The sequence below is a fragment of the Podarcis melisellensis genome (genome assembly GCF_964234715.1).
Source record: "Podarcis melisellensis genome assembly, chromosome: 5".
NCBI lineage: Eukaryota > Metazoa > Chordata > Lepidosauria > Squamata > Lacertidae > Podarcis > Podarcis melisellensis.
In genome coordinates this window covers 39,281,807-39,301,504 of record NC_138537.1, presented here as the reverse complement: position 1 = coordinate 39,301,504, position 19,698 = coordinate 39,281,807, and the positions used below count along the sequence as shown (strand labels likewise).

The 19,698-nt window shown below is 43.1% G+C and overlaps 2 protein-coding genes across 23 annotated transcripts in view; both read right to left on the bottom strand.

Annotated features, from left to right (window-relative positions):
* Positions 1 to 421: 421 nt before the first annotated feature.
* On the bottom strand, positions 422 to 10,914 carry ILKAP (ILK associated serine/threonine phosphatase). The gene is made up of 12 exons (XM_081912461.1): positions 10,725 to 10,914; positions 10,003 to 10,068; positions 8,805 to 8,861; positions 8,203 to 8,322; positions 6,921 to 7,047; positions 5,898 to 6,004; positions 4,839 to 4,932; positions 3,955 to 4,042; positions 2,924 to 3,045; positions 1,599 to 1,718; positions 1,370 to 1,451; positions 422 to 714 (listed from the first exon to the last, which is right to left on the bottom strand). The coding sequence occupies exons 1-12, from the start codon at positions 10,897 to 10,899 to the stop codon at positions 574 to 576; spliced, it is 1,299 nt and encodes a 432-aa protein (XP_081768587.1). The 5' UTR covers positions 10,900 to 10,914; the 3' UTR covers positions 422 to 573.
* A 2,613-nt stretch (positions 10,915 to 13,527) lies between these two features.
* Positions 13,528 to 19,698, bottom strand: part of KIF1A (kinesin family member 1A) — a 114,023-nt gene continuing 107,852 nt past the window's right edge. For all 22 annotated transcript variants that reach the window (XM_081912401.1, XM_081912412.1, XM_081912416.1 and 19 more), the window contains 3 exons: positions 19,346 to 19,538; positions 17,977 to 18,095; positions 13,528 to 17,656 (listed from right to left, as the gene is read on the bottom strand). In XM_081912401.1, coding sequence (XP_081768527.1) covers positions 17,614 to 17,656; positions 17,977 to 18,095; positions 19,346 to 19,538 — 355 coding nt within the window. In that variant the 3' untranslated portion in view covers positions 13,528 to 17,613. The remainder of the gene's footprint in view (positions 17,657 to 17,976; positions 18,096 to 19,345; positions 19,539 to 19,698) is intronic.

Sequence of the window (19,698 nt, the reverse complement as noted above, 5' to 3'; positions counted from 1 at the left end):
GATCACACCCCAAAAACTTTCCTGCATGATCCTCTTTTAGCAATTCCCATGCAAAATTTACAGCCGCTTTTTAAAACTCCAGATGGATTATTACAACTGCCTGAAAGGGAAATTCCTGAAAGGCAACTACGAATGCATAGTTAGTTCTCTCAAGCTGTATTGAACTGTTTTGAAATCTGGAGCATCTTTTAACTCATGAAGCTCAATACATCATTTCCTTCCTCTGCGTAACCAACACAAAATGCATGTATTTTGTGCTTAAGGTACTGGAATACAAAAAACAAGGTGCCTTGTGCAATTCAAGCACTATGAGCATCAACTGTACATTATTTTATCTAAGAAGATCACTCGGTGAATTAGACAGCCCCATTCCATCCAATTGTGATTCTATGAAACAATGAACCAACTTGAACAGTTAGAAAAAAAAAACCCTTTTATTTACAAATAAGAGCATTCGGGGAGGAAACACAACCGAAACCCTACATACACACGTACACACTCACAGGCACACTAACTTGTTCCATTAAATCCACTGCATGCTGCTAAGGACCTCACTTGCACCTATTCTCGGCATCACTGCTCAATCCGGACCACCACAACTGTGACATTATCTGCAGAGCCTCGCTGCACAGCCTTGTTGGCCAGCCTGTTACAGGCTGCTTCATACCGAGCATCAGCAGCTGATTTGGCATCTCTCGTGGGAATCGTTTTGTCCTGTGGGGAAGCAGAATACACAAATGCGGGTTAGTTTCTTTTCACTTAATTTGCTGAGAGCACTTCAGTGCCCATGTCTCTCATTCCCAGAGTAACGTGTAATTATTTAGTAGTGCCAAGTATCTATTAAGCAATAAAAATGTGGCTTTAGAACTAGAAAGGTGTGTGTGTGTGTAAATGTCTTCAGCTGGCTCTGAAAAGGCCACAACATAGACGTCAATGGAGTTTTTCTGGGGGGAAGGCATTCCATGGCTGGGAAGTCACCAGTGAAGGGGCTTTTTCCTTCACAGCGAATAACCTCATCTCATTTAAACAAAAACACTCAGGAAAGGGCCTCTACTCAGTCTTGCAATTAGCTACCTGCACTGTCATCTGAAAGGAATGCTTTGGTGTTTTTTTAAACTCGCCACAAGCCCCCCACCACCTGCTGCTATGGGGACAGAGGGACCATCTCTCTTCTGCCCCCTTCCCACCTGAAACAGCAACTAGACATATATTAAAGTTTACACGGTCCCTGCTTGGTTGAATCAGGTCACGCAACCCATCAAGTGGATGTCTTACATGCCAGCCAAAGAACAAGAGTGAGTTCCTCTTCCATATTCCTTTCCTAACAAGCAGCCCTGTCTCTTCTCACTCAAGCCTATCTTCCCCTTACCTCCAAACAAGACATAATGAAGTTCACAGCTTCATCTGGTGAGAAGACTTTGAAGAGACCATCACAAGCCAAGAGGATAAACCTGGAAGAGCAATAAGTGATAAGTTTTATGGGGGGTGGGGGGATTAGGACCTAGAAACGAAACAGAACACAAGGAGTGATTTAACGGTTTATTCTAAAGACAGCCCACTTGTATTCTCTGCATTTGTGTACTTGTGTCAGGTTTTACCTGTCGTTGTGTGTAAGCTGGCAGCGCTTGACATCTGGCACAGAGATGACCCCAAAGCGCTTGTACTGCCCATCCCCAATGGAGCGAGAGACTTCCAGGACACCCAAGACACGTCCTTCCCTACAAAAGTGGGGAGAGAGAGCCTATTTCAGCATGCCACTGGGTTTAATCCCCAAAGTTGTCAGGCTAGAACAGGGATGGGGAACCTGTGGCCCTGCAGCTGTTGTTGTGAGCTCAACTCCCAGCAGTCCCACGCAGCATTGCCAACGTTCAGAGAAGATGGGAGAGATATTCCAACAGCACCTGGAGGGCCAAGGGTTCCCCACTTCTGAGCTAGAAGTATTTAGGACCAAGGTGAATCCAGTTTACTACAGACTCTAGCTAGATGCCTCACAAGTGGTCTAGACAATTCCTTTTGCAACTTTACCGTATAATTATAGAACTCAAGAGAAAGAAATATGTTTTGATCACAAGTTGGCACTTGAATGTTAATTTGTTGATATAATCTGAACACCTGCCCTAGTTATGCATTCACCTAAAATTTGGTTGAACTTGTTCAGTATGGCACACTCCCATGTGCCCTTGCAGGACTTTTTCTGAAAAATTCAAGAATAAAATCTTCATTAGGAGACCAAGTGGCAACATGTGCATGCTTTTCAAGTATAAGGAGCTTCATTCAACCCTGTCATCTCCCTGTTCTCAGCCACTCTTTAAAGGGATCTCGGGAAGCAAGAGCTGAGAAATATTTCTGCTTGAGAACCTGGAAAGCTATTGCCTTTCAGAGAGCAACAGCACTTGGCTCTATGTACCACTGGCTGAACTAGTTAGAAGGAAGCTCCACCACATGGCAACAATATCTTCAAAGTCACAGCAGCACCTTTATTTTTATCATGCAATGACTCAACAGCACCTTTGGTAAGAATCACTTGGTCTCATTAAGAGAAGAGTTTGACATCTGAGCAGCTGGATTAAAGCTATCTGGTTAAATGGCCCTGTTTGCTCTCAAGGTCAGATGCATTGTCATTTTTACAGAGTCACATTCTTTATACACCCCACCAATAAATACAATACCAGTTCATATTCATACTCTATATAGCTAGGAAAATACTAACTTATTTCAACTATTAACATTTATCCACATAGGTAGTTAAATGATGGCTTCTAACAAAATAAAAAAGCCAACTCACATAGTCTACAGCTAACAGTTAATAAGAATTTTCCACAGTTCAAATGAGCATTTACATTGGGCGGCCAGAGGGGGGTGGTTTGCAGCTAAAAAACCCAAAAGTTGCTGAAGGGCTATTGGAGGAAGAGAAACCTGTTACCTGACATTCCCTCCAGCCTTTTGGATCCTCATCCGCTCGTCGTATTGAGTTGGGTTATGTTCTTTACTGAGACTTAAGGCTGTATGTTTCTGACTTTCTTCATTGTAGCGACACAGAAGCGCCTGCACTGACAGAAGAACCCTCATGAGCAAGTAGCAAGGATTGCAAGTCTCTGCTTGGGGCATTATAGGATACAACTTTCCATTAAGCAAACCCTTAAACAATTTCTAGGTAAAGGGACCCCTGACCATTTGGTCCAGTCGTGACCAACTCTGGGGTTGTGGCACTCATCTTGCTTTATTGGCCGAAGGAGCTGGCGTACAGCTTCTGGGTCATGTGGCCAGCATGACTAAGCCGCTTCTGGTGAATCAGAGCAGTGCATGGAAACACCGTTTACCTTCCCGTCGGAGTGGTACCTATTTATCTACTTGCACTTTGACGTGCTTTCGGACTGCTAGGTTGGCAGGAGCAGGGACCGAGCAACGGGAGCTCACCCCGTCATGGGGATTCGAACCGCTGACCTTCTGATTGGCAACTCCTAGGCTCTGTGGTTTAACCCACAGTGCCACCCGCGTCCCAATTTCTAAGTTAAGTAGTGTCACTCTACTGCATGGCTCCAGCCTCACTAATAATAATAATAATAATAATAATAATAATAATAATTTATATTTATACCCCACCCTTCCTGGTTCAGAAAACTGGGCTCGGGGTGGCTAACAACAAATTTAAAACACAAAATGGCCAGAGCCTGAAATTGGCTTGAGCTGAGAACATCTTAAAAATTGATGGAAAGACAACACCACTGAGTCTTTAACGCCATCTAGAGTTCACCAAGAAAATCCAATGGATCACAGAGCTGCTCCAAAGCACATTTCCTCACAACAACTACACTTGGTGGACATATTGCAAGGTAATGACAGTGCTAAGGTACAGCTGCTATAGCATCTTTTGGTGGAACTGAAAAGATTAGCGTCATGCAGTAACAAGAAAAATGTATTGAAATTGGACCCACAACTTCTAGTGCTGCTTACCCTGCTGTCTCCAAGGTTGGCAATATACAAAGTATTATCAATCACCAGCACACAGGTTGCTGTGGAGCCATCCTTCCAGGCAGGTTTCCTGTGAGTACAAGAAAGTGGAAACAAAAAAGTGAGTTCAAGCAAGTTCCAAATTGTTCCAAAAGTCATGGCTGCACAATTATGGAGACTGATAGCCCAATGCAAAAAAGAGGGGGGGGGGATTAATGGACCACTCACAAGTTTAAGAACACACCTGTGCTATAGCCCCCCTTGCATTTTGAAATGGTTGAGTTCACATGAAGGAGTGTACAACTGAGTATGTATACACCCACCCACAAAGACTCCTGCAATGGAAAAATAGTTATCAAATTATTATTATTTATTTATTGCATTTATAGCCCACTTTTTTTTTGCCAAAGGTGGAAAATGGTTCTCACCGCCTCAATTAATTCCCACAACAACCCTGTGAGGTAGGTTTGGCTGAGAGACAGTGACCGGCCTAAGGTGAGTGGAAGTGTGTAGGGATCTGAACCCAGGTCCTAGTCTGACACTTTAACTACTATACCACACTGGCTCTGCAGGAGCAAAAAGGGGGGGGGTTATGAAGGTGGCTTTGTTTTAACGCTACTTGACAACTTTCTTTCTCATCTGTAGGGAACATCCGACAAGGGGAAACATGCAAACATCTTTTCTGAAGCGATACAGTCCCAATTATGCTTAACACAATGCCTATATCAGGCATAGGCAAACTTGGCCCTCCAGATGTTTTTGGCCTACAACTCCCATGATCCCTAGCAGGACCAGTGGTCAGGACTCATGGGAATTGTAGTCTCAAAACATCTGGAGGGCCGAGTTTGCCTATGCCTGGCCTATATACCTGGAAAGTTTACACTTACTGGCTGGAAGCCTGCTTGAGAAACTCCTCATCGGTGTATTTGAAGGTGTCCAGAAGGCATCTTCTTATTGTTTTCTCAACACTGGGCACATCTCCTGTTATGAACACGAAAGAAGTGATTAGCTACTTCCCTCAAAACATATTCTGTGCTAGACAAATCAAAATTCTTGCTCAGGATTACCTGAAATGTTGCTTACAGAATGTAATATGACTAAAATACTAATTTCCAGTGTCTGCTAAAAACATTCCTGTTTGGCCAAGCCTACCCAGATGCTTAAAACTTTAATCTGTTTTAGTATTTTAACTTCTTGTATGTTTTAAGATATTGAATTCCCCCCTCTGATTTTTTGGTTTTATCCTTTTGTAAACTGCTTTGAGGGTTGTTGTTGGTTTTTTCTTTACAATCTTTTCTTTACAATCAAGCGGTGTATAAATTTTATGAAATAAATGAAAATCTGCAATTCAGATTAACTGTTCAGGGAGGGTACTTTGCAACTGGGGTGTCCCTGCAAGGAAGGCTGTCTCCCTAGAGGCCACCCACCATCCTTCACTTGCCACAGGACAGGACTACAGAATAGGACTTCTGAAGGCAATGTCATAGTTTGGTTAAATATATGTTAGAGAAGGCACTCCTTCAGATAGCCTGGCTCCAATTTCTTTAGGGCTTAAGCAGGACCCCAGGACTATGGTGTGAAGGGACACTGTGTTGAAGCTCAGCAGGCCTGGGTCTGTCCAATGCCTGAGTGACAGGCCACCCTGCAGTCACATGTGTGACAACTTGGCTTTTAAGGGGGAATAAAGGCAGGGTACAATTTAAAGGAAAACAAATAATTGAAACCAGGAGTTTTAATTGGGTCCAGAAACGGATTGGGAGCCAGTGCAGCTGATAAAAGTACTGGGCATTGTGTAGCCAAACAAGCACAAAGTTAGTTTCTTCTGAGCAAGTCTCACCAATGTGCAGCAGCAGCAGCTACACTGCTTTAAAACTAGTGCTCAGCAAGCAGGAAACCCCAGAGAATGATACTGCACACACACTGCACTCCCCAATGCCCATTTTTACCTTTAGGGAATTTTCTGATCAGGTTTTGATGCAGGTTCTGTGCTGCATACTTTGAAGCTCGAACTCCTCCATGGCCATCAAAGACAGCAAAGTATGAGACACGGGTACTGTAAAGGAAGACAAGATTGACTCAATTCTCTGGAAGTGGCCAAGAAACTGACAATGTGCTGAACTTGCATCACTAGCGGATCTGCAAAAAGCACAACCCTCCCTCATCCATGTACCACAAGGATAGGCAATCTGGTGTTTAACAGACGCTGTTCAACTCCCAACATCAGCCCCAGCAAGCATGGCCAATGGTCAGGGATTACAGGAGTTGCAGTCCATGAACAGGGCAACAGGGTCCTCATTCCCGACATGGATTGCCTACGTACAGGTTTCACATTTCTCTTTAAATTATGAATTTGTCAATGTGTGAAGCAGCCCCCAATATCAACAAGGACCCAGATCCTAGGTTTTCCAATGCCACTGGTAGAATCTTAACAGTTACACAATTAGAGATCTTGCCTCTTTAGAAGAATACAGAATAAAAAGGATGGAAATCAAATATCTGACGTGCTCTTTTAGGATAACTTGGGCCCAATTTTCTGCTGTATCTCCCAGAATTACATCTGTGAGGAAAGGTGCATTGAGGTGTGAATGTATGTGTTCAATAGGAACAGGAAGAATCACACCGAGTTATACCAACTGCCCATTTAGTTTAGCATTCTGTGCCCACAATGGCCAACCAAATGTTTTCTAGGAGCCCAGAAACAAGGCCTAAGTGCAACAGTGTTCCCCACTCAAAGGCATGCCATCTCCAACACCAGAGCTAATTTATTATATAGATATGTCTAATAACCATTGCTGGCATAACACATTTCAAAAAGGAAAACACTATTTCCAGACACCAAATCAACTGGAAAGCAGCTTTAAAATTATTGTCCACATATGGCAAAACAGGCTATCCAGGACAAAGTAGGACTAGGACAGACACACACACACACACAAGTCAATATGCTCATATGCAAATATAATACTCACATCTGAGAGGGGAGGGGGCTGCACTCTTCTGTGATATCATTCAGAATGACATGGGCATCCTGCATCTCTTCTCGCTCTCCCTTCCTCTCTGCCACGTAGCCCTTCAGACCAAGGATACCTGCAGAATCTAAAAAGAAAGCAAAAGATACACACAGGATTCAATCCTTGAGCTCTCTTTTGAACAACATCCCATTAAGTGGCCATTTTGCTTAAGACAGTATCATTCTGAAAACCTCTTGGTAACAAACTACATGTAAAGCTTTAACTAGACTACCAGACAGCAACATTATAGAATAGAACACACCAATTAAGAGTACACTAGCAATCCCAATAAAACAAAAGTCTGAAAGCACCATTCAAGGCAATGTAGGAACATTCCCAAGTTGTATTCACATTCATAAAGAATCTGCTGGCAGAATACATTCTAAGAGGAAAAAGCTGTTCAACTGGGTTTAGAACCCACTGAATATTCTTAATTTTTAAACCTTGTGGCATTACTGTGTTAGCCACCACAGCGCTAGACTGCACAGCTACAGCTTGATCAGGTGCACCAGAGAATACGTCAACATGGTACACCTCTGGGATTTCTACAAATGCAGTTGATGTGAACAGAAGCAGATGTGACTCACGTCATGCCACTGTTGCCACATCACAATTCAGTTGGGAGATTAAAAGATGTTTTTGCTTCTACACTCTAGGTTAGCTTGGATAAGAAGCCTCCTACCCGAGGCAGACGAGGAAACAGATGGAGGCTGTATGGCATGGCAGCAGTTAGGCCATGTTGCAAAGAGCACCATGAAAAAAAGCTCTCATGGCAGTGGATAAAGAGACATGGACACAGGCCTGTCTTCAGATCCTCGTTCATCTTATTAGGCAATTCTTGTTTTGAATTGTGCACAGCACCTTGTTACTGTGAGCCACATTGAGGACTGAGCTCCTTGAAAAGCAACCCAGAATTGTCATGAAAAAGCTACCACTACCAGCCTCTCTCACAAAGTTGTTCTGAGGAGAAGAGGGGGTAACAGACACATACATTGTCCTTCTCTCCTTGGAGGAAACATGGCTTACCGATATAATACAGACACAATAGTGTCTGCAAGGAAACAAGAATACCCTTAAAAGCAGGAAACTCTGCAGAGGTGAGACAGTTGTTCACGAGCATCTTATACTCCTCCCCCTGCTCATTCCTAAGAATGATCACAACAGGAAACAATCTCACTTTTGCCGTAATTTAAGGCAGCAGTAGAATAGAAAAATATGTGGCTTCAGAGTGTCTGAAAACCTTTACAAACTTTCTTTTCCACAAGTTCTTCACTCCCATTCTTCTCTCCCTCCGTGGATTTCCTCTTCTCTCCCTTCCCATGGCTCACGGGAAGAGAAACTTGCTCTGGAGGATGTGAAGCTGAGGAACAAAATGTTGGTCAGTTATTTTATTTATCCGAGTCATTTACTCAAGTGATACTGTGACAGAGTACACAATCCCTGACTGGCTGGGATTATGCAGCCAGATGAGATGGGCCAAATTATGCTGTAATTATGCTGTAACACTGGCTACACCACCCTTGATTTCTCCTTTATATAATCCTAGCTAGAGGAAGCTCTAGTATCAAAAGCAATAAAAGATGGTACCAAAACAGTTGCCAGCTGGGAAGTGAACAGCCAACACACAAGAGCTGAAGAGACAAAGAGGGTGTGGTGTGGAGGGAACAATCCTCCTCCTTCAAACCACTACTTTTGAGACTGAAAATGTTCACCTGTGACCATTTGATGAAGCCCTTCAGTTAACCAACTTCTGAAGCACTCAAGCATGTTTCATTCTCAGGTGTGATCCTATTACAGCAGTGCAATCAACAGCAAAACAGAAATCTTGAGACTACTGCTCACCTGAGTTTCCGCTGCTGGCAGGTGGGAGGTCGTCAAAAAGCAAAGAGCCTCCAGTTCCTAAAACACAAGGAAACATGGTTCCAGAATCCACATCCCGGAGCAAACAGATTTCTCAGATAGTTTCATAAAGAACACACAATCTATAAAATAGCACTGCCAAGCTAAAATGTCTATTCTACAGCAACCAGCCTTTGAATTATCAGCAATGTCTCTGTAATCACTCTACCAGTAAACCTGAGCGCGATGTAGAAATGCTGCTTGTGTAGGAAGCTGAAGAACAAAAGTAAACTTAGGCATGTAGCTACACATTACAAATGCAGGCTTGGATGGCCAAGGCCCTGTGATGCAGGAATGGCGCCCATGCTAAACAAAGAGACAGGGTTCAGCCAAGGGGTAAATCACAGTTGGAACATCAGCACAGCATCTTCCCCATCCTACAGGCACCTTGAGTCAGAGAACTCCCCCAGCCAGAAGCAGCAACTATATCCATCATTATTCACTTTTAAGTGCCAGTCAAAAATGTTCCCGTTTACTCAGGCATTTGGTTCTTAGTTGGGACCATATATGATGATACATTTTGGGAAATTTCCAGGCCTCCAGGCATTACTGAACTAAAATGCCCACCATCACAGCTCACAGAAGTTGTAGTTCAGCAACATCTGGATGATCAAAGGCCCTGCCCTGGTGTGTTGTGGTGTTCAAGCTTTTAGTGTGCCGGGGTAGGATTTGTTTTTTTTCTATAATATTGCAGGATGAGCACTTTTGAGTAAATAGCTGTTTTATTCTTTTTTATGTTTTAGCTTATGTATTTGTATGTGTTTTTTTTAAAACAAAGTCACTTGGAGACATTTTACATAGCAAGTAATAAATGCACATTAATAAATAATAAGCAAAACTTCTTGCCCACTTTGTGATGGAGTTTTGAAGTACATGTAGTAAGTTGGGGCTGGGACAAAGAGTACATATGGCTTGAAGAACTGCCATAAAGAAAAACATTAGTCAAGAACAATGGTGTCCTGCTTTTCTCATTTCTCAAAGCAAGTTACATATACGAAGAGGATTAAGAGTGCCTGCCAGTCTTCCCCTGAGGCATAAGGAGGGCACATCACTACATAAGGGCCTAACGAACAATACAATAGGAGAAAAATGAGATGACCATGCTAGTCAGTGAAATACATGATGTATACAAGAATCATACCAAAGTCAGTGCTGCTGACTGATGGAAGTTCATCAAAAAGCAAAATTCCTTTCTGCCCTTCTTTCCCTGAAAAAAAAAGCAATAACAGACATCAATTAGAGAACATGTGACCACAAGGGACTGATTGACTTCTTCTTTCTTTCTTCCTTTTTAAAAAAAATAATCATTCAAAGTGTAAATCTCTTGGGGGCAGAATCAGTTGCTCCTCCTCCCTTCCTAGCAGCTAACAGTCAAAACAATACAGTACTGGAAAGTCACGGAAGCAGCAGCAGCAATTACAGTACCTCGGAAGCCGTTACCCATGCGTGTGTGTGTGAGTGCGCGCGCTAGGGCTTTCACCCAAGAAATGGACGCGCGTGCGCGCATCCCGGTGTCAATACGCGACGCGTGCATCCGTGTACGAGTTCACACGCGCATGCGTGCTGCACCGTGTTTAGCAAAGCGGGGCTAATCCTGGGCATAAAAAAAACAACACAGCCCGTGCCTGCACCCACCTGGGGCCTTGGCCGCTCTTGGAAGGGACCATGGCTGCGCAGGTGGCCCCGAGTGCAGGCGGCGCCTTCCCTTCCCCGCCAAGAAATGAGGCGAATTCAAGGCTCCGGGAAGGGAAGGAGGGCGGGCGGCTAAGCTCCAGCCCGGCTCCTGAGGCCGACAGCCGAAGGCTCCTTTCCCCCCAAGCGGACGGCGGAGTCCAGGCCCCGAAGGGCGCCCGGGGCGCTTACCTGCCGCCGCCTCCACAGCTGCCGAAGGGGCCGCCTCGGGAAGGTCCCCGAACAGATCCATCCAGCCTCGCACTCGGCGGCGGCCGGCCCGAGCCGCGGCGACCTCCTCTTCCTCCTCCTCCTCTCGCAAAGGCCCACCTGGATGCCAATCACCGCCGTGAGGCGGAGCTCTCATTGGCTGCTCGCCTCCCTCGGCTAATCGCTCCTTTAGAGGGGCGTGGCTAAAGCACCCTCGCCAAAAAACAACCCAAAGAAACGCGGGCCTTTTCATAGGCCAGCCGCTCTGGAGGGCGGGACTAGAAGGTTGTAAGTCAGGCTCCGTTATTCCTATGGCTCAGGGATCAAGGAGGAGTTGGCGCCTGCCAATCATCCTTAGGGGCGGGCCCGCCAGTTTTTCTTTCGAACGCTCTGATGACGCGCCGCGTTCTGCTCCTTTGCCTCTCGGCAGTGAGATGCTTTTTGCAATAGCGGGAGGCGGAAAAATATTGACGGGGCACCAAGAGGACGAGGTTCTGCGGGGCGGGGAATCTTGCCCCTCATGCTGGCTTTCTAAGAGAGACACGGCCGTGTAGGTCAAATTAATGATGCTCCACAGGTGTGCTTTGAAACAGCTCCTCCCCCCGCCGCTGGGATGGCTTGGTTACTTCTTTGTAACAATATGAAGCTGCCGCTAGATGATGTCTGAGCAAGGCAGGAGGAAGTGTGGATGATATGAGACCTGATTTAAGGATAAAAAGCCAGTGTTGTGGGTTTTTTGGGGGGTGGGGGTGGCGGCAAAGGCATAGCCGCTGGGATCAGTGCATAGCTGTCAACTTTCCCCTTTTCTTGCGAGGAATCCTATTCGGAATAAGGGAATTTCCCTTTAAAAAAGGGAAACGTTGACAGCTATGGATCAGTGCCTAAAAAGCACGAGACAAATGGGAAAGCTTGCTTCTAGGCATAGGACAAGGCAAGGAGCAGTGTAGACAAGACCCCTAATGGTGGAGGAGCACAGGATGCAGAGTAAACGGGAATCTCAGCAACCTAATTGAGAAGGGGGGAAGCCCATTTTGGTTCTGACCGATCGAGACTCAATATCTTTGCTGATGAACTGGAATTCTCTCCCACAGAGATCGGTCAGTTGATTCCGATCTACCTTTTGCCCATCCTTGCTCTAGCCGGACAGGTAGAGGCAAAATAAGACATTGCTACTGCACCTTTAGTAGTTGTGTAGAAGAGGGAATTGAAGTAGCTCTTGTATCACCTAGTTGGCCACTGTCAGAAAAGAATGCTGAATAAGACAGATCTTTGGTGTACCCTAACAAAGCCCTGTCCTCTTTTGCAACTCTCCACCTACCCTACTTTAAGTGAATTATGGTTAGAAAAAATATTTGCTCGTTATGTCTTTCAGCTTATCCAGAGGTGCCATAGGCTGCAAGGAATGGTGTCCTGTGATGTTGGGTTGGAGGGGTATTTAATATTGACAAAGTGGTCCATAGGCTCAGTGGTAGAGCATGTGCTTTTATTTATTTATTATTAAATTTATTTCCTGCCCTTCCTTCCAAAGGAGCCCAGGGTGGCAAACAACAAGCAACAAAACAGTAACATATTTAAAACAATTCCAACACAGATGCAGACCCTGAAAGATCTCAACTTAAAAAGCATGTTGAAAGAGGTAAGTATTCATCAGGCCACAACTGCTCTGATAACCCCCATGCTTTCTCTTCTCCTTTTGCCCTAGTTAGCGGTCTTTCCTTTCTTTCATCTCCCTTACATCTTCCAGGCTTGCTCTGACCCACATTGGGTCACATAGTACATAGCCAGGAACTAGGAGAGTCCACATTAATGTTAAGTGCCAGTTTTAAAGTTAGTAAAGGTAAAGGGACCATTAGGTCCAGTCGTAGCCGACTCTGGGGTTGTGGTGCTTATCTCGCTTTACTGGCCGAGGGAGCCGGCGTACAGCTTCCGGGTCATGTCGCCATCATGACTAAGCCACTTCTGGCAAACCAGAGCAGCGCATGGAAACACCGTTTACCTTCCCGCCGGAGCAGTACCTATTTATCTACTTGCAGTTTGACGTGCTTTTGAACTGCTAGGTGGGCAGGAGCAGGGACTGAGCAACAGGAGCTCACCCCGTCGTAGGGATTCAAACCGCCGACCTGATCGGCAAGCCCTAGGCTCTGTGGTTTAACCCACAGCGCCACCCGCATCCCTTAGTTTTAAAGTTATTTTGCCCCAATTTTAACAATATAATATCATTCTTTCTCTCCCCCCCCCTTTAAGATGGTCTATATAATATATAATTGTGCTGCTTGTGCATTTGCTGACCATGGGTGAACGACACAATGGAAGTGTTCTAAATAAAGTAAATTATTGTCTTAACTGCTTTGGTAATGGCGAGTCATATGTTGTGTTAATAAGTTGTAAGCCATGTTGGAGATCGTTGGACATCTTTAAAATAACACCAATGTGTAGAATATGACTCTCATAACTTCTGAAAACAATTTGAAGGTTAAAAAAAGTGTGTACCTTTGATAAAATTTGGTAGGGCTGCTTAGGGTAAGATAAAATTGTCTTCTGTGCATAAGAGCACCTTTCTCACCTGGCATGTGGACTGCAGGGCATGGACACCAACTGGCCATCAACGTTATAGACACAGAATATTTAAAGGAAAGCTCTCTCGTACAACTGGGAAAATAGTACTTTCCATATTTGTTTACTTCTGAATTGAAATTCCCCCCAAAAAAGAATGCTTTGTTTTGATGAAACAATACAACATTTGGTTAAGAGAACAAGCCAGAGGTCAAGAACAGAGTGTCCACTATTTGCATAAATGCCACATTTATTTCTTTAACTGAACAATGCCTTAAGTGTACACAAACAGTTGAAGACCCTAATTTCCAACACTCAATAGCTTTAAGACATCAAGAAAACTAGACTCGATTACTTCAGTATTGTTATTTATACAGTGGTACAGGGTGTGCCCACAGCAATCACATATATACAAAGCAAGAGAAATGGTCTCCCAGCATTTGGAGATGATGTCACAGGAAGAACTCATTTGGACAAACTAGATAATGGAAGCACAGGCAAAATAAGATTAATAAAAAATAAAAAGTAACCACAACCTTCATTTTTATACAGTAAGTTCTTGATATTGAGTCACAGCTCATGAATGATAGTGATCCTCCCTACAGTTCATTGAACACACAACAGAAAGAAACAGTAAGAGCATATTAGAGAGTTATACATCTTGTGTTGTCACTTTTGCATGTTACCATATGGATAAGCAATCGCCTCTTAGTCCCACAGTTATTAGCTAATTGTGCTGCTTTTACTTGTTTCTCTGCTTTCCTGTTGCTCCTTGATAATTTATAAGACTACTTATACTGGGCTCTGCTATCCCCCTACTGAAGAGCAGTTCAGAGAGCATTTGATATTTTAGGTGAGCTCATTCCCCAATAATTTATTGAAATGGGAAAGAGTTTTATGTGAACAAAATAACACTGGCTTTTACAGTTACTGAAGGCCAGTCTCTAACCAATATATAATCTATGGAATGGGATAAGTATGACATAATCTGAAATTATTTTTCTTGCATAACATTATTATCTCTCACCAGCCTCCACCTTGAGATAATTATGATATGGTTGTGTGAAACAGAGCAGAGATGGAAGTCCATCCTGTCAGTATTTTATGCTTCATTTAATAGGTTCCTTTTCCTGCAGGACTTTCCAAAATATGCTTTATTCAGAAATGCTGTTTTTTGCCCCCTAACAAAGGTCTAGATGATACTTGAAATTAAACAATTAATAAAAGGATCATTCAAAAATCTTCACATCTCAAATTAAGTAAAATGACAGCAAATCAGCGGAGACTCTTCTCAGATTGTCTGAAGAGTGGTTGATAACTATATCAATGTGGCTTGACATTTTGGCAATGGATAAAGCCATAACCAGCAGAAAATATACCAAACGTAATGATATGCTAGGTTATCTAAATAACACTATGATGGACCATTAGATCTCTGTTCAATATTCCAACCAAAATACTAAACAAATAATATCCATGCTAGTTGGAGACTGGATCATCTTCATTAAGCTACTGTCAATTTGTTGAGTTCACAATTCTTTTTTTGTCATTGCATTTAAGCCCTGATTCAAACATTGCCTTTCATTTTTAGGGGCTTTGGGTCAAGCCTTTGATCCCTAACTCAAGTCAGTCATGTTGTCTGCAGGTTTGCTGGCCCCAGAAACATGGAACGCTTGAGCAAGACCAGACTGTAGCCCAATAGTCACACTGTCAGGAACATGGTCTTCAGGTTGGCTGACCTAAGCCATGCCTCTTATCAATCTATCACTCCCCATAAAATGCAGCTCTTCCAAGCTCTACTTCTTCATTCACAAGGCAAGGTCACATATACATTTTTGCATCTCTTGATTGTATGGACAAGGAAGGTACTGACACAACTTCTTCATCCATTGCCACTAACATAATTAAATCTCTTGACAATTTGATATGGACATAAATGAAGTAAAATATTTTTAAAGTTGTGTTTTTGTATGAAAGATAAGTGTTGTGATCCTATATATGACTTCCTTGTTCTAGGACAGCCTTCAATCCTGTGCATAATTACTTGGGAGTAAGCCCCACTGAACACTGAAAGACTTACTTCCAAGAAACATGTTCAGGGCTGTACTTGTCCTGTTCTTTTTAAAAACAAGTTCAGATGATTTCTTCAACGTAGCCCAAGGTAGCTTTGAACTTATGGCATGACAATCACTCAGGACATTTCAGAGAAATTCATTAGTTGCTTGCTGTCTGACTGCAAATTTTGTTGTTGAAAGGCTTCTACTAGATCAGACACTGATAAGAGAGTAATAATCACCACTGATTAGAAACTGAGAATCAGTTATGGATTTTAATTATATAATATTTAGACTTAGGCTGGGAAGTTAAAATGAATCAAAGTTGCCACCAAAGGTATTTAATTTTGCTGTTTATGCATAAAGGGAATGTAAATCATGGGGATTAACTACCACATATTGATTTGAGTGGGCTGTAAAATAGGATCCTATATATAAAGAGTTAACAGGAGATTCTTAAAATCAGATATGAGTCATGCTTAATTGATTGGTGCCAAAAAACTATTATTTGTTTTACTTTGTCTTACCCAAATTTGAATAAAATTGACTATTTGTTTTAACAGAAATAATTGCTTAAGATGCAGGTGTATTTTTGAAGGAGACTTTTAACATATCACTAGATACAAGAGTGAAAAGAGGTCTCATTTATAACACACTGTTCCAATCTTATACAAGGGTCCTATCAGTCTTGCTACATAAAATAATCTATTTCAAACCTACTTTTCTCTTAAAAGAAAATGACAATGGGTATTTCCAGACAATCAGTTTTGAGTGTAATAAACATACAGTAGTTTTTCACTTATTCTGGGAAGCCCAGGGGTTGTCCCTTGAAGATGCACTTCTGCTGAGCAGATATTGTATTTCTCCCAAGTGTTCCCTAAATACTGTGAGAGTTTTTATTAAGTACCTTGGAAAATGCAATTCTTCTCTCAGATAGTGCAACTGTTACTATTTCAACTGCTGTGTAGGATGTGGTTGTGTGAGTGTCACAGGAACTTACTGAACACTGCCTGCAACAAGAATGGTGATAAAGTGGCCCAACTTGTTCCTCCGATGCCATGAATAATGGCCGATGGGGAAAGGGTGAAGCAAACCCCCCTCCCATCATTCCTGTCTTGGGAAAACATGAACTCACCTCCAGCAAAACGTCCCTATTAAGATTGAAGGTCAATTTCAACGTTACATGCAGATGCGCATAGCATCCCACTGACAGATTGGGGAGGGGGTGTTGACTGTTTCTTTAAATAAAAAGCGACCTTGGGAGGTTGCTCATGGGAACAAATAATGCTAATGGAGAGGGCGTTTAATCCCTTCCCTACCAGCTATTCCTTCTGCTCAAAATGGGCATCTGGAAGAGGCTGTTTAGAGAAGAAAAAATACAATGGGGAAAATTTGGTACATGCTTCACCACAAGCCTCACTGCTATTCCTTCACTTCTAATCACAGTCTCCTGAAGCTAGTTTTCATTATATAAAGAAGATTGGGGGAATGTTCTACATATCTGCATGTAACATGTAGTTCGGCCCTTAGTTGAACAAAACAAACATTGGCTAGGTGACTGAAAAGAAGAAGAAACCTGCTAGGCAGCAAGTGCAGTATTTGAAAGAAAACCAAGATAGGCTCACAAAAAAAGCTGACAGGGCCCTCTCCCATCACTACACTGACTCACTTCCACATCTTTTCTTTTAGCAGAATTGAGATGCAGTATAATGTATGTGCGTAGGTGGAAAAAAACAACATCACATGATAAACAGAATGTACATTTTTCAGTGAAGTAAATAGAAATAAATACTTTATAAATATAATCTCATCCTACTCTTTCTTGCTCTATCAAGTAAAATGTCAATAAGTTATGAATTAGCTGAACACAATCCTATCATTTTTATCTCCTTTGAGTAACATGTTTTATAAGGTTCACACTTTTACAGATTCCTTTCTCCTTAAATTGAACAGTTGCTTTAAAAATTAAATCATTTTTATTTTTTAAAAAAGACTCTTGCTTTGTTAGTGGTCATATGTCACCTAGGTTACCCAATAAAGAGATGGGCGGAAGATCACATGTGCACAAGGATTCCAGGGTGTACCAGGCTTCTAAAGTTACAACAGAAATGAATTTGGCCAATGAAACTGTAACTTGAGATGGATCGCTCTGTGGCGCAGGCATCTGGCGGGATGAATGACAGAAGAGATCCAAATTTAAAATGGGGACCCTCAAACAGCACCCATTATTTCACTTGGTTTGATGAGATGGGCGGCCCTTTAGGCTAAATTCTGGTTTGGGCTGTCCTCCGCCTAGACAGTTTGGACCTGTCAGAGAAACCAAGGAAGAAGAAAAATGAAAGGATAGGGAAAAGAAATAAGGTAGAGGAATCTTCAGAATCTCAACCCATGTTCAAAGAGACAAAAACAAACCCAGACTTCTCAGCTGAAGCCTTGAATGTTGTTCTTATTCTAGATGGTGTTCTTCAACGTTGGATCCTCTTATTGTTGGACTACAACTCCCATCATCCCTGACCACTGGCTAAGCTGTTTGGGAATGACGGGACTTGTAGTTCAACAACATCAGGACCCCCAAGTTTGAAGAATTCTGGTCGAGAGGGGTTTGGGATTTTAAGCTATTCAGTTACCTTATTGATCCAGCCAGGAGAGGATTAAATGCATACAGCCAATCATGCATATCCTTGTCGTTGCTTGCCTGCAACAGGATCCCACGATGTTCAGTGCACACTGCGAATGTGTTGGGGGTCTAAAACAGGGGTGTAAAGTTGCATGTGAGACTCAGTTGTAGAGGAGAAGCATACAAAGAAGCATACAGTAAAATGCAATGAGTGCATATATTACAGGCCAAACCAGATGGTCCCAGATCCGATGACTGGCATTGCAGCAGTCCCTGCCCCCAATAGTTTGTAAAACAATTCAACACTTTCTTTCTCTAGATGTGTAAATCACAGTTCCCTTTACAATTGCAGGTGTCAGGCCTGGCTCTCTGTCCTCATCCTGGAGGACACGTCCATTCTTCAAAGTGTTCACTGCTATTACTTACATGGTCTACCTGCAGAATCATCCTGCCCAGATGTCCACTCCACTTCAGCCTTAGACTCAGCTCCTATTTATACTTAAAGCACAACTGGACAGGAGAGGGATAGGATCCGAGAGTTCTTACCTCCCACATCCCTCCTCCTCCCTGCAGGACTGGAGAAATCATGAGCATAGCAATGTCATTAAAGGAAAAAATATATATAGATGTTAAAGAAGTGGGGGGAAATCTCAGATCTGGGGACCAAATGTGGTCACCCAAACATCTCTTATCTGGCCCTCAGGACTCTCCCAGGCTACACCACCCCACATTTCCTCAGGCTCTAACCTGCTGGGCTGCAATCCTGCCTCAAGTTCTTTGCTTGGCTGTAATGTGGGTAATAGCTTGCCTAGGTGTGGAGAGGAAAGATATGTGGGTGTAGGTGACTTTTGTGTGGCTGGAATGTATGCTGTATAAAGAGATGGCCATCTTCATTGCTCTGCTCACTTTTTGCCTTTGGTCCCACTCCTACTCTAAGAAGCAGCACTGCTGTCAAATCATGGCTGAGGATATAAGGATGTACTATAAACCATACTTAAGACATCAAATCTGTTGTCGGTTCATTGGTTTGTTTCTAGTAGACCAAAGTATTAGGTTAACACTAACAGCAATACCTGCAGAATGTGTTTCTAGCTGTCTTGACATGGCTTTGCACATTCAAGGGAGGAGACTCTGAAACCATAAGGTGCAATTGCCCTCAACAGACACGCTAGATGTAGCTTGTCCAGGAACAGGTCTGGTTATGCCACTTAAGATTCTCTGGCTCTGCTGTCATTCCTGTCTCTGTACTTCACACCCTTCCTGGATTTTAGCCATTGCCATGGCCTCTTCTTTCCCTTACAGCCCAGTCTCCAATAAATTACCCAGAAGCACTAGCTGTGGATTCTCTGATTTTGCCCAACCTATGAAGTTGTCCTTACTTTCAGCATCGCCTGCTGGTCTTCACTGTATTCCACCTGAGCTGATGAGAGATTGAGGACTGCTCTCTCCACAGAGTCCTTGTCGGTGTTGTAGATGTAGACATAGGGACGTCTCACAACCACATAGCGCTTCACCCACCCATTTGTGTGGGGCTCCAGAAAGTGCAGGTAGCCTTTCCTGGAGACAATAGGGCTGTAGAGGAGACACATTGGCATCATGCTTTGTAACTGCATAAAAACTGCACCGCACCTATTGATTTCTAAAGATTTTTAGCACCACCAGAATTGGCACATGTGATGCCATTACTGGACTGTGCAATTCCTTGGTTCAGAATATAACATTATCCACTGAC

What these genes read in the sequence shown, in the direction of transcription:
- ILKAP (XM_081912461.1), bottom strand. Translation starts at nt 10,899, where the DNA reads ATGAGAGCTCCGCCTCACGGCGGTGATTGGCATCCAGGTGGGCCTTTG. An exon ending in TGCCAGCAGCGGAAACTCAG is followed by an intron (nt 8,323 to 8,804) that starts GTGAGCAGTAGT and finishes TTTGTTCCTCAG; the next exon opens with CTTCACATCCTCCAGAGCAA. An exon ending in CCAACCTTGGAGACAGCAGG is followed by an intron (nt 3,046 to 3,954) that starts GTAAGCAGCACT and finishes CTGTCAGTGCAG; the next exon opens with GCGCTTCTGTGTCGCTACAA.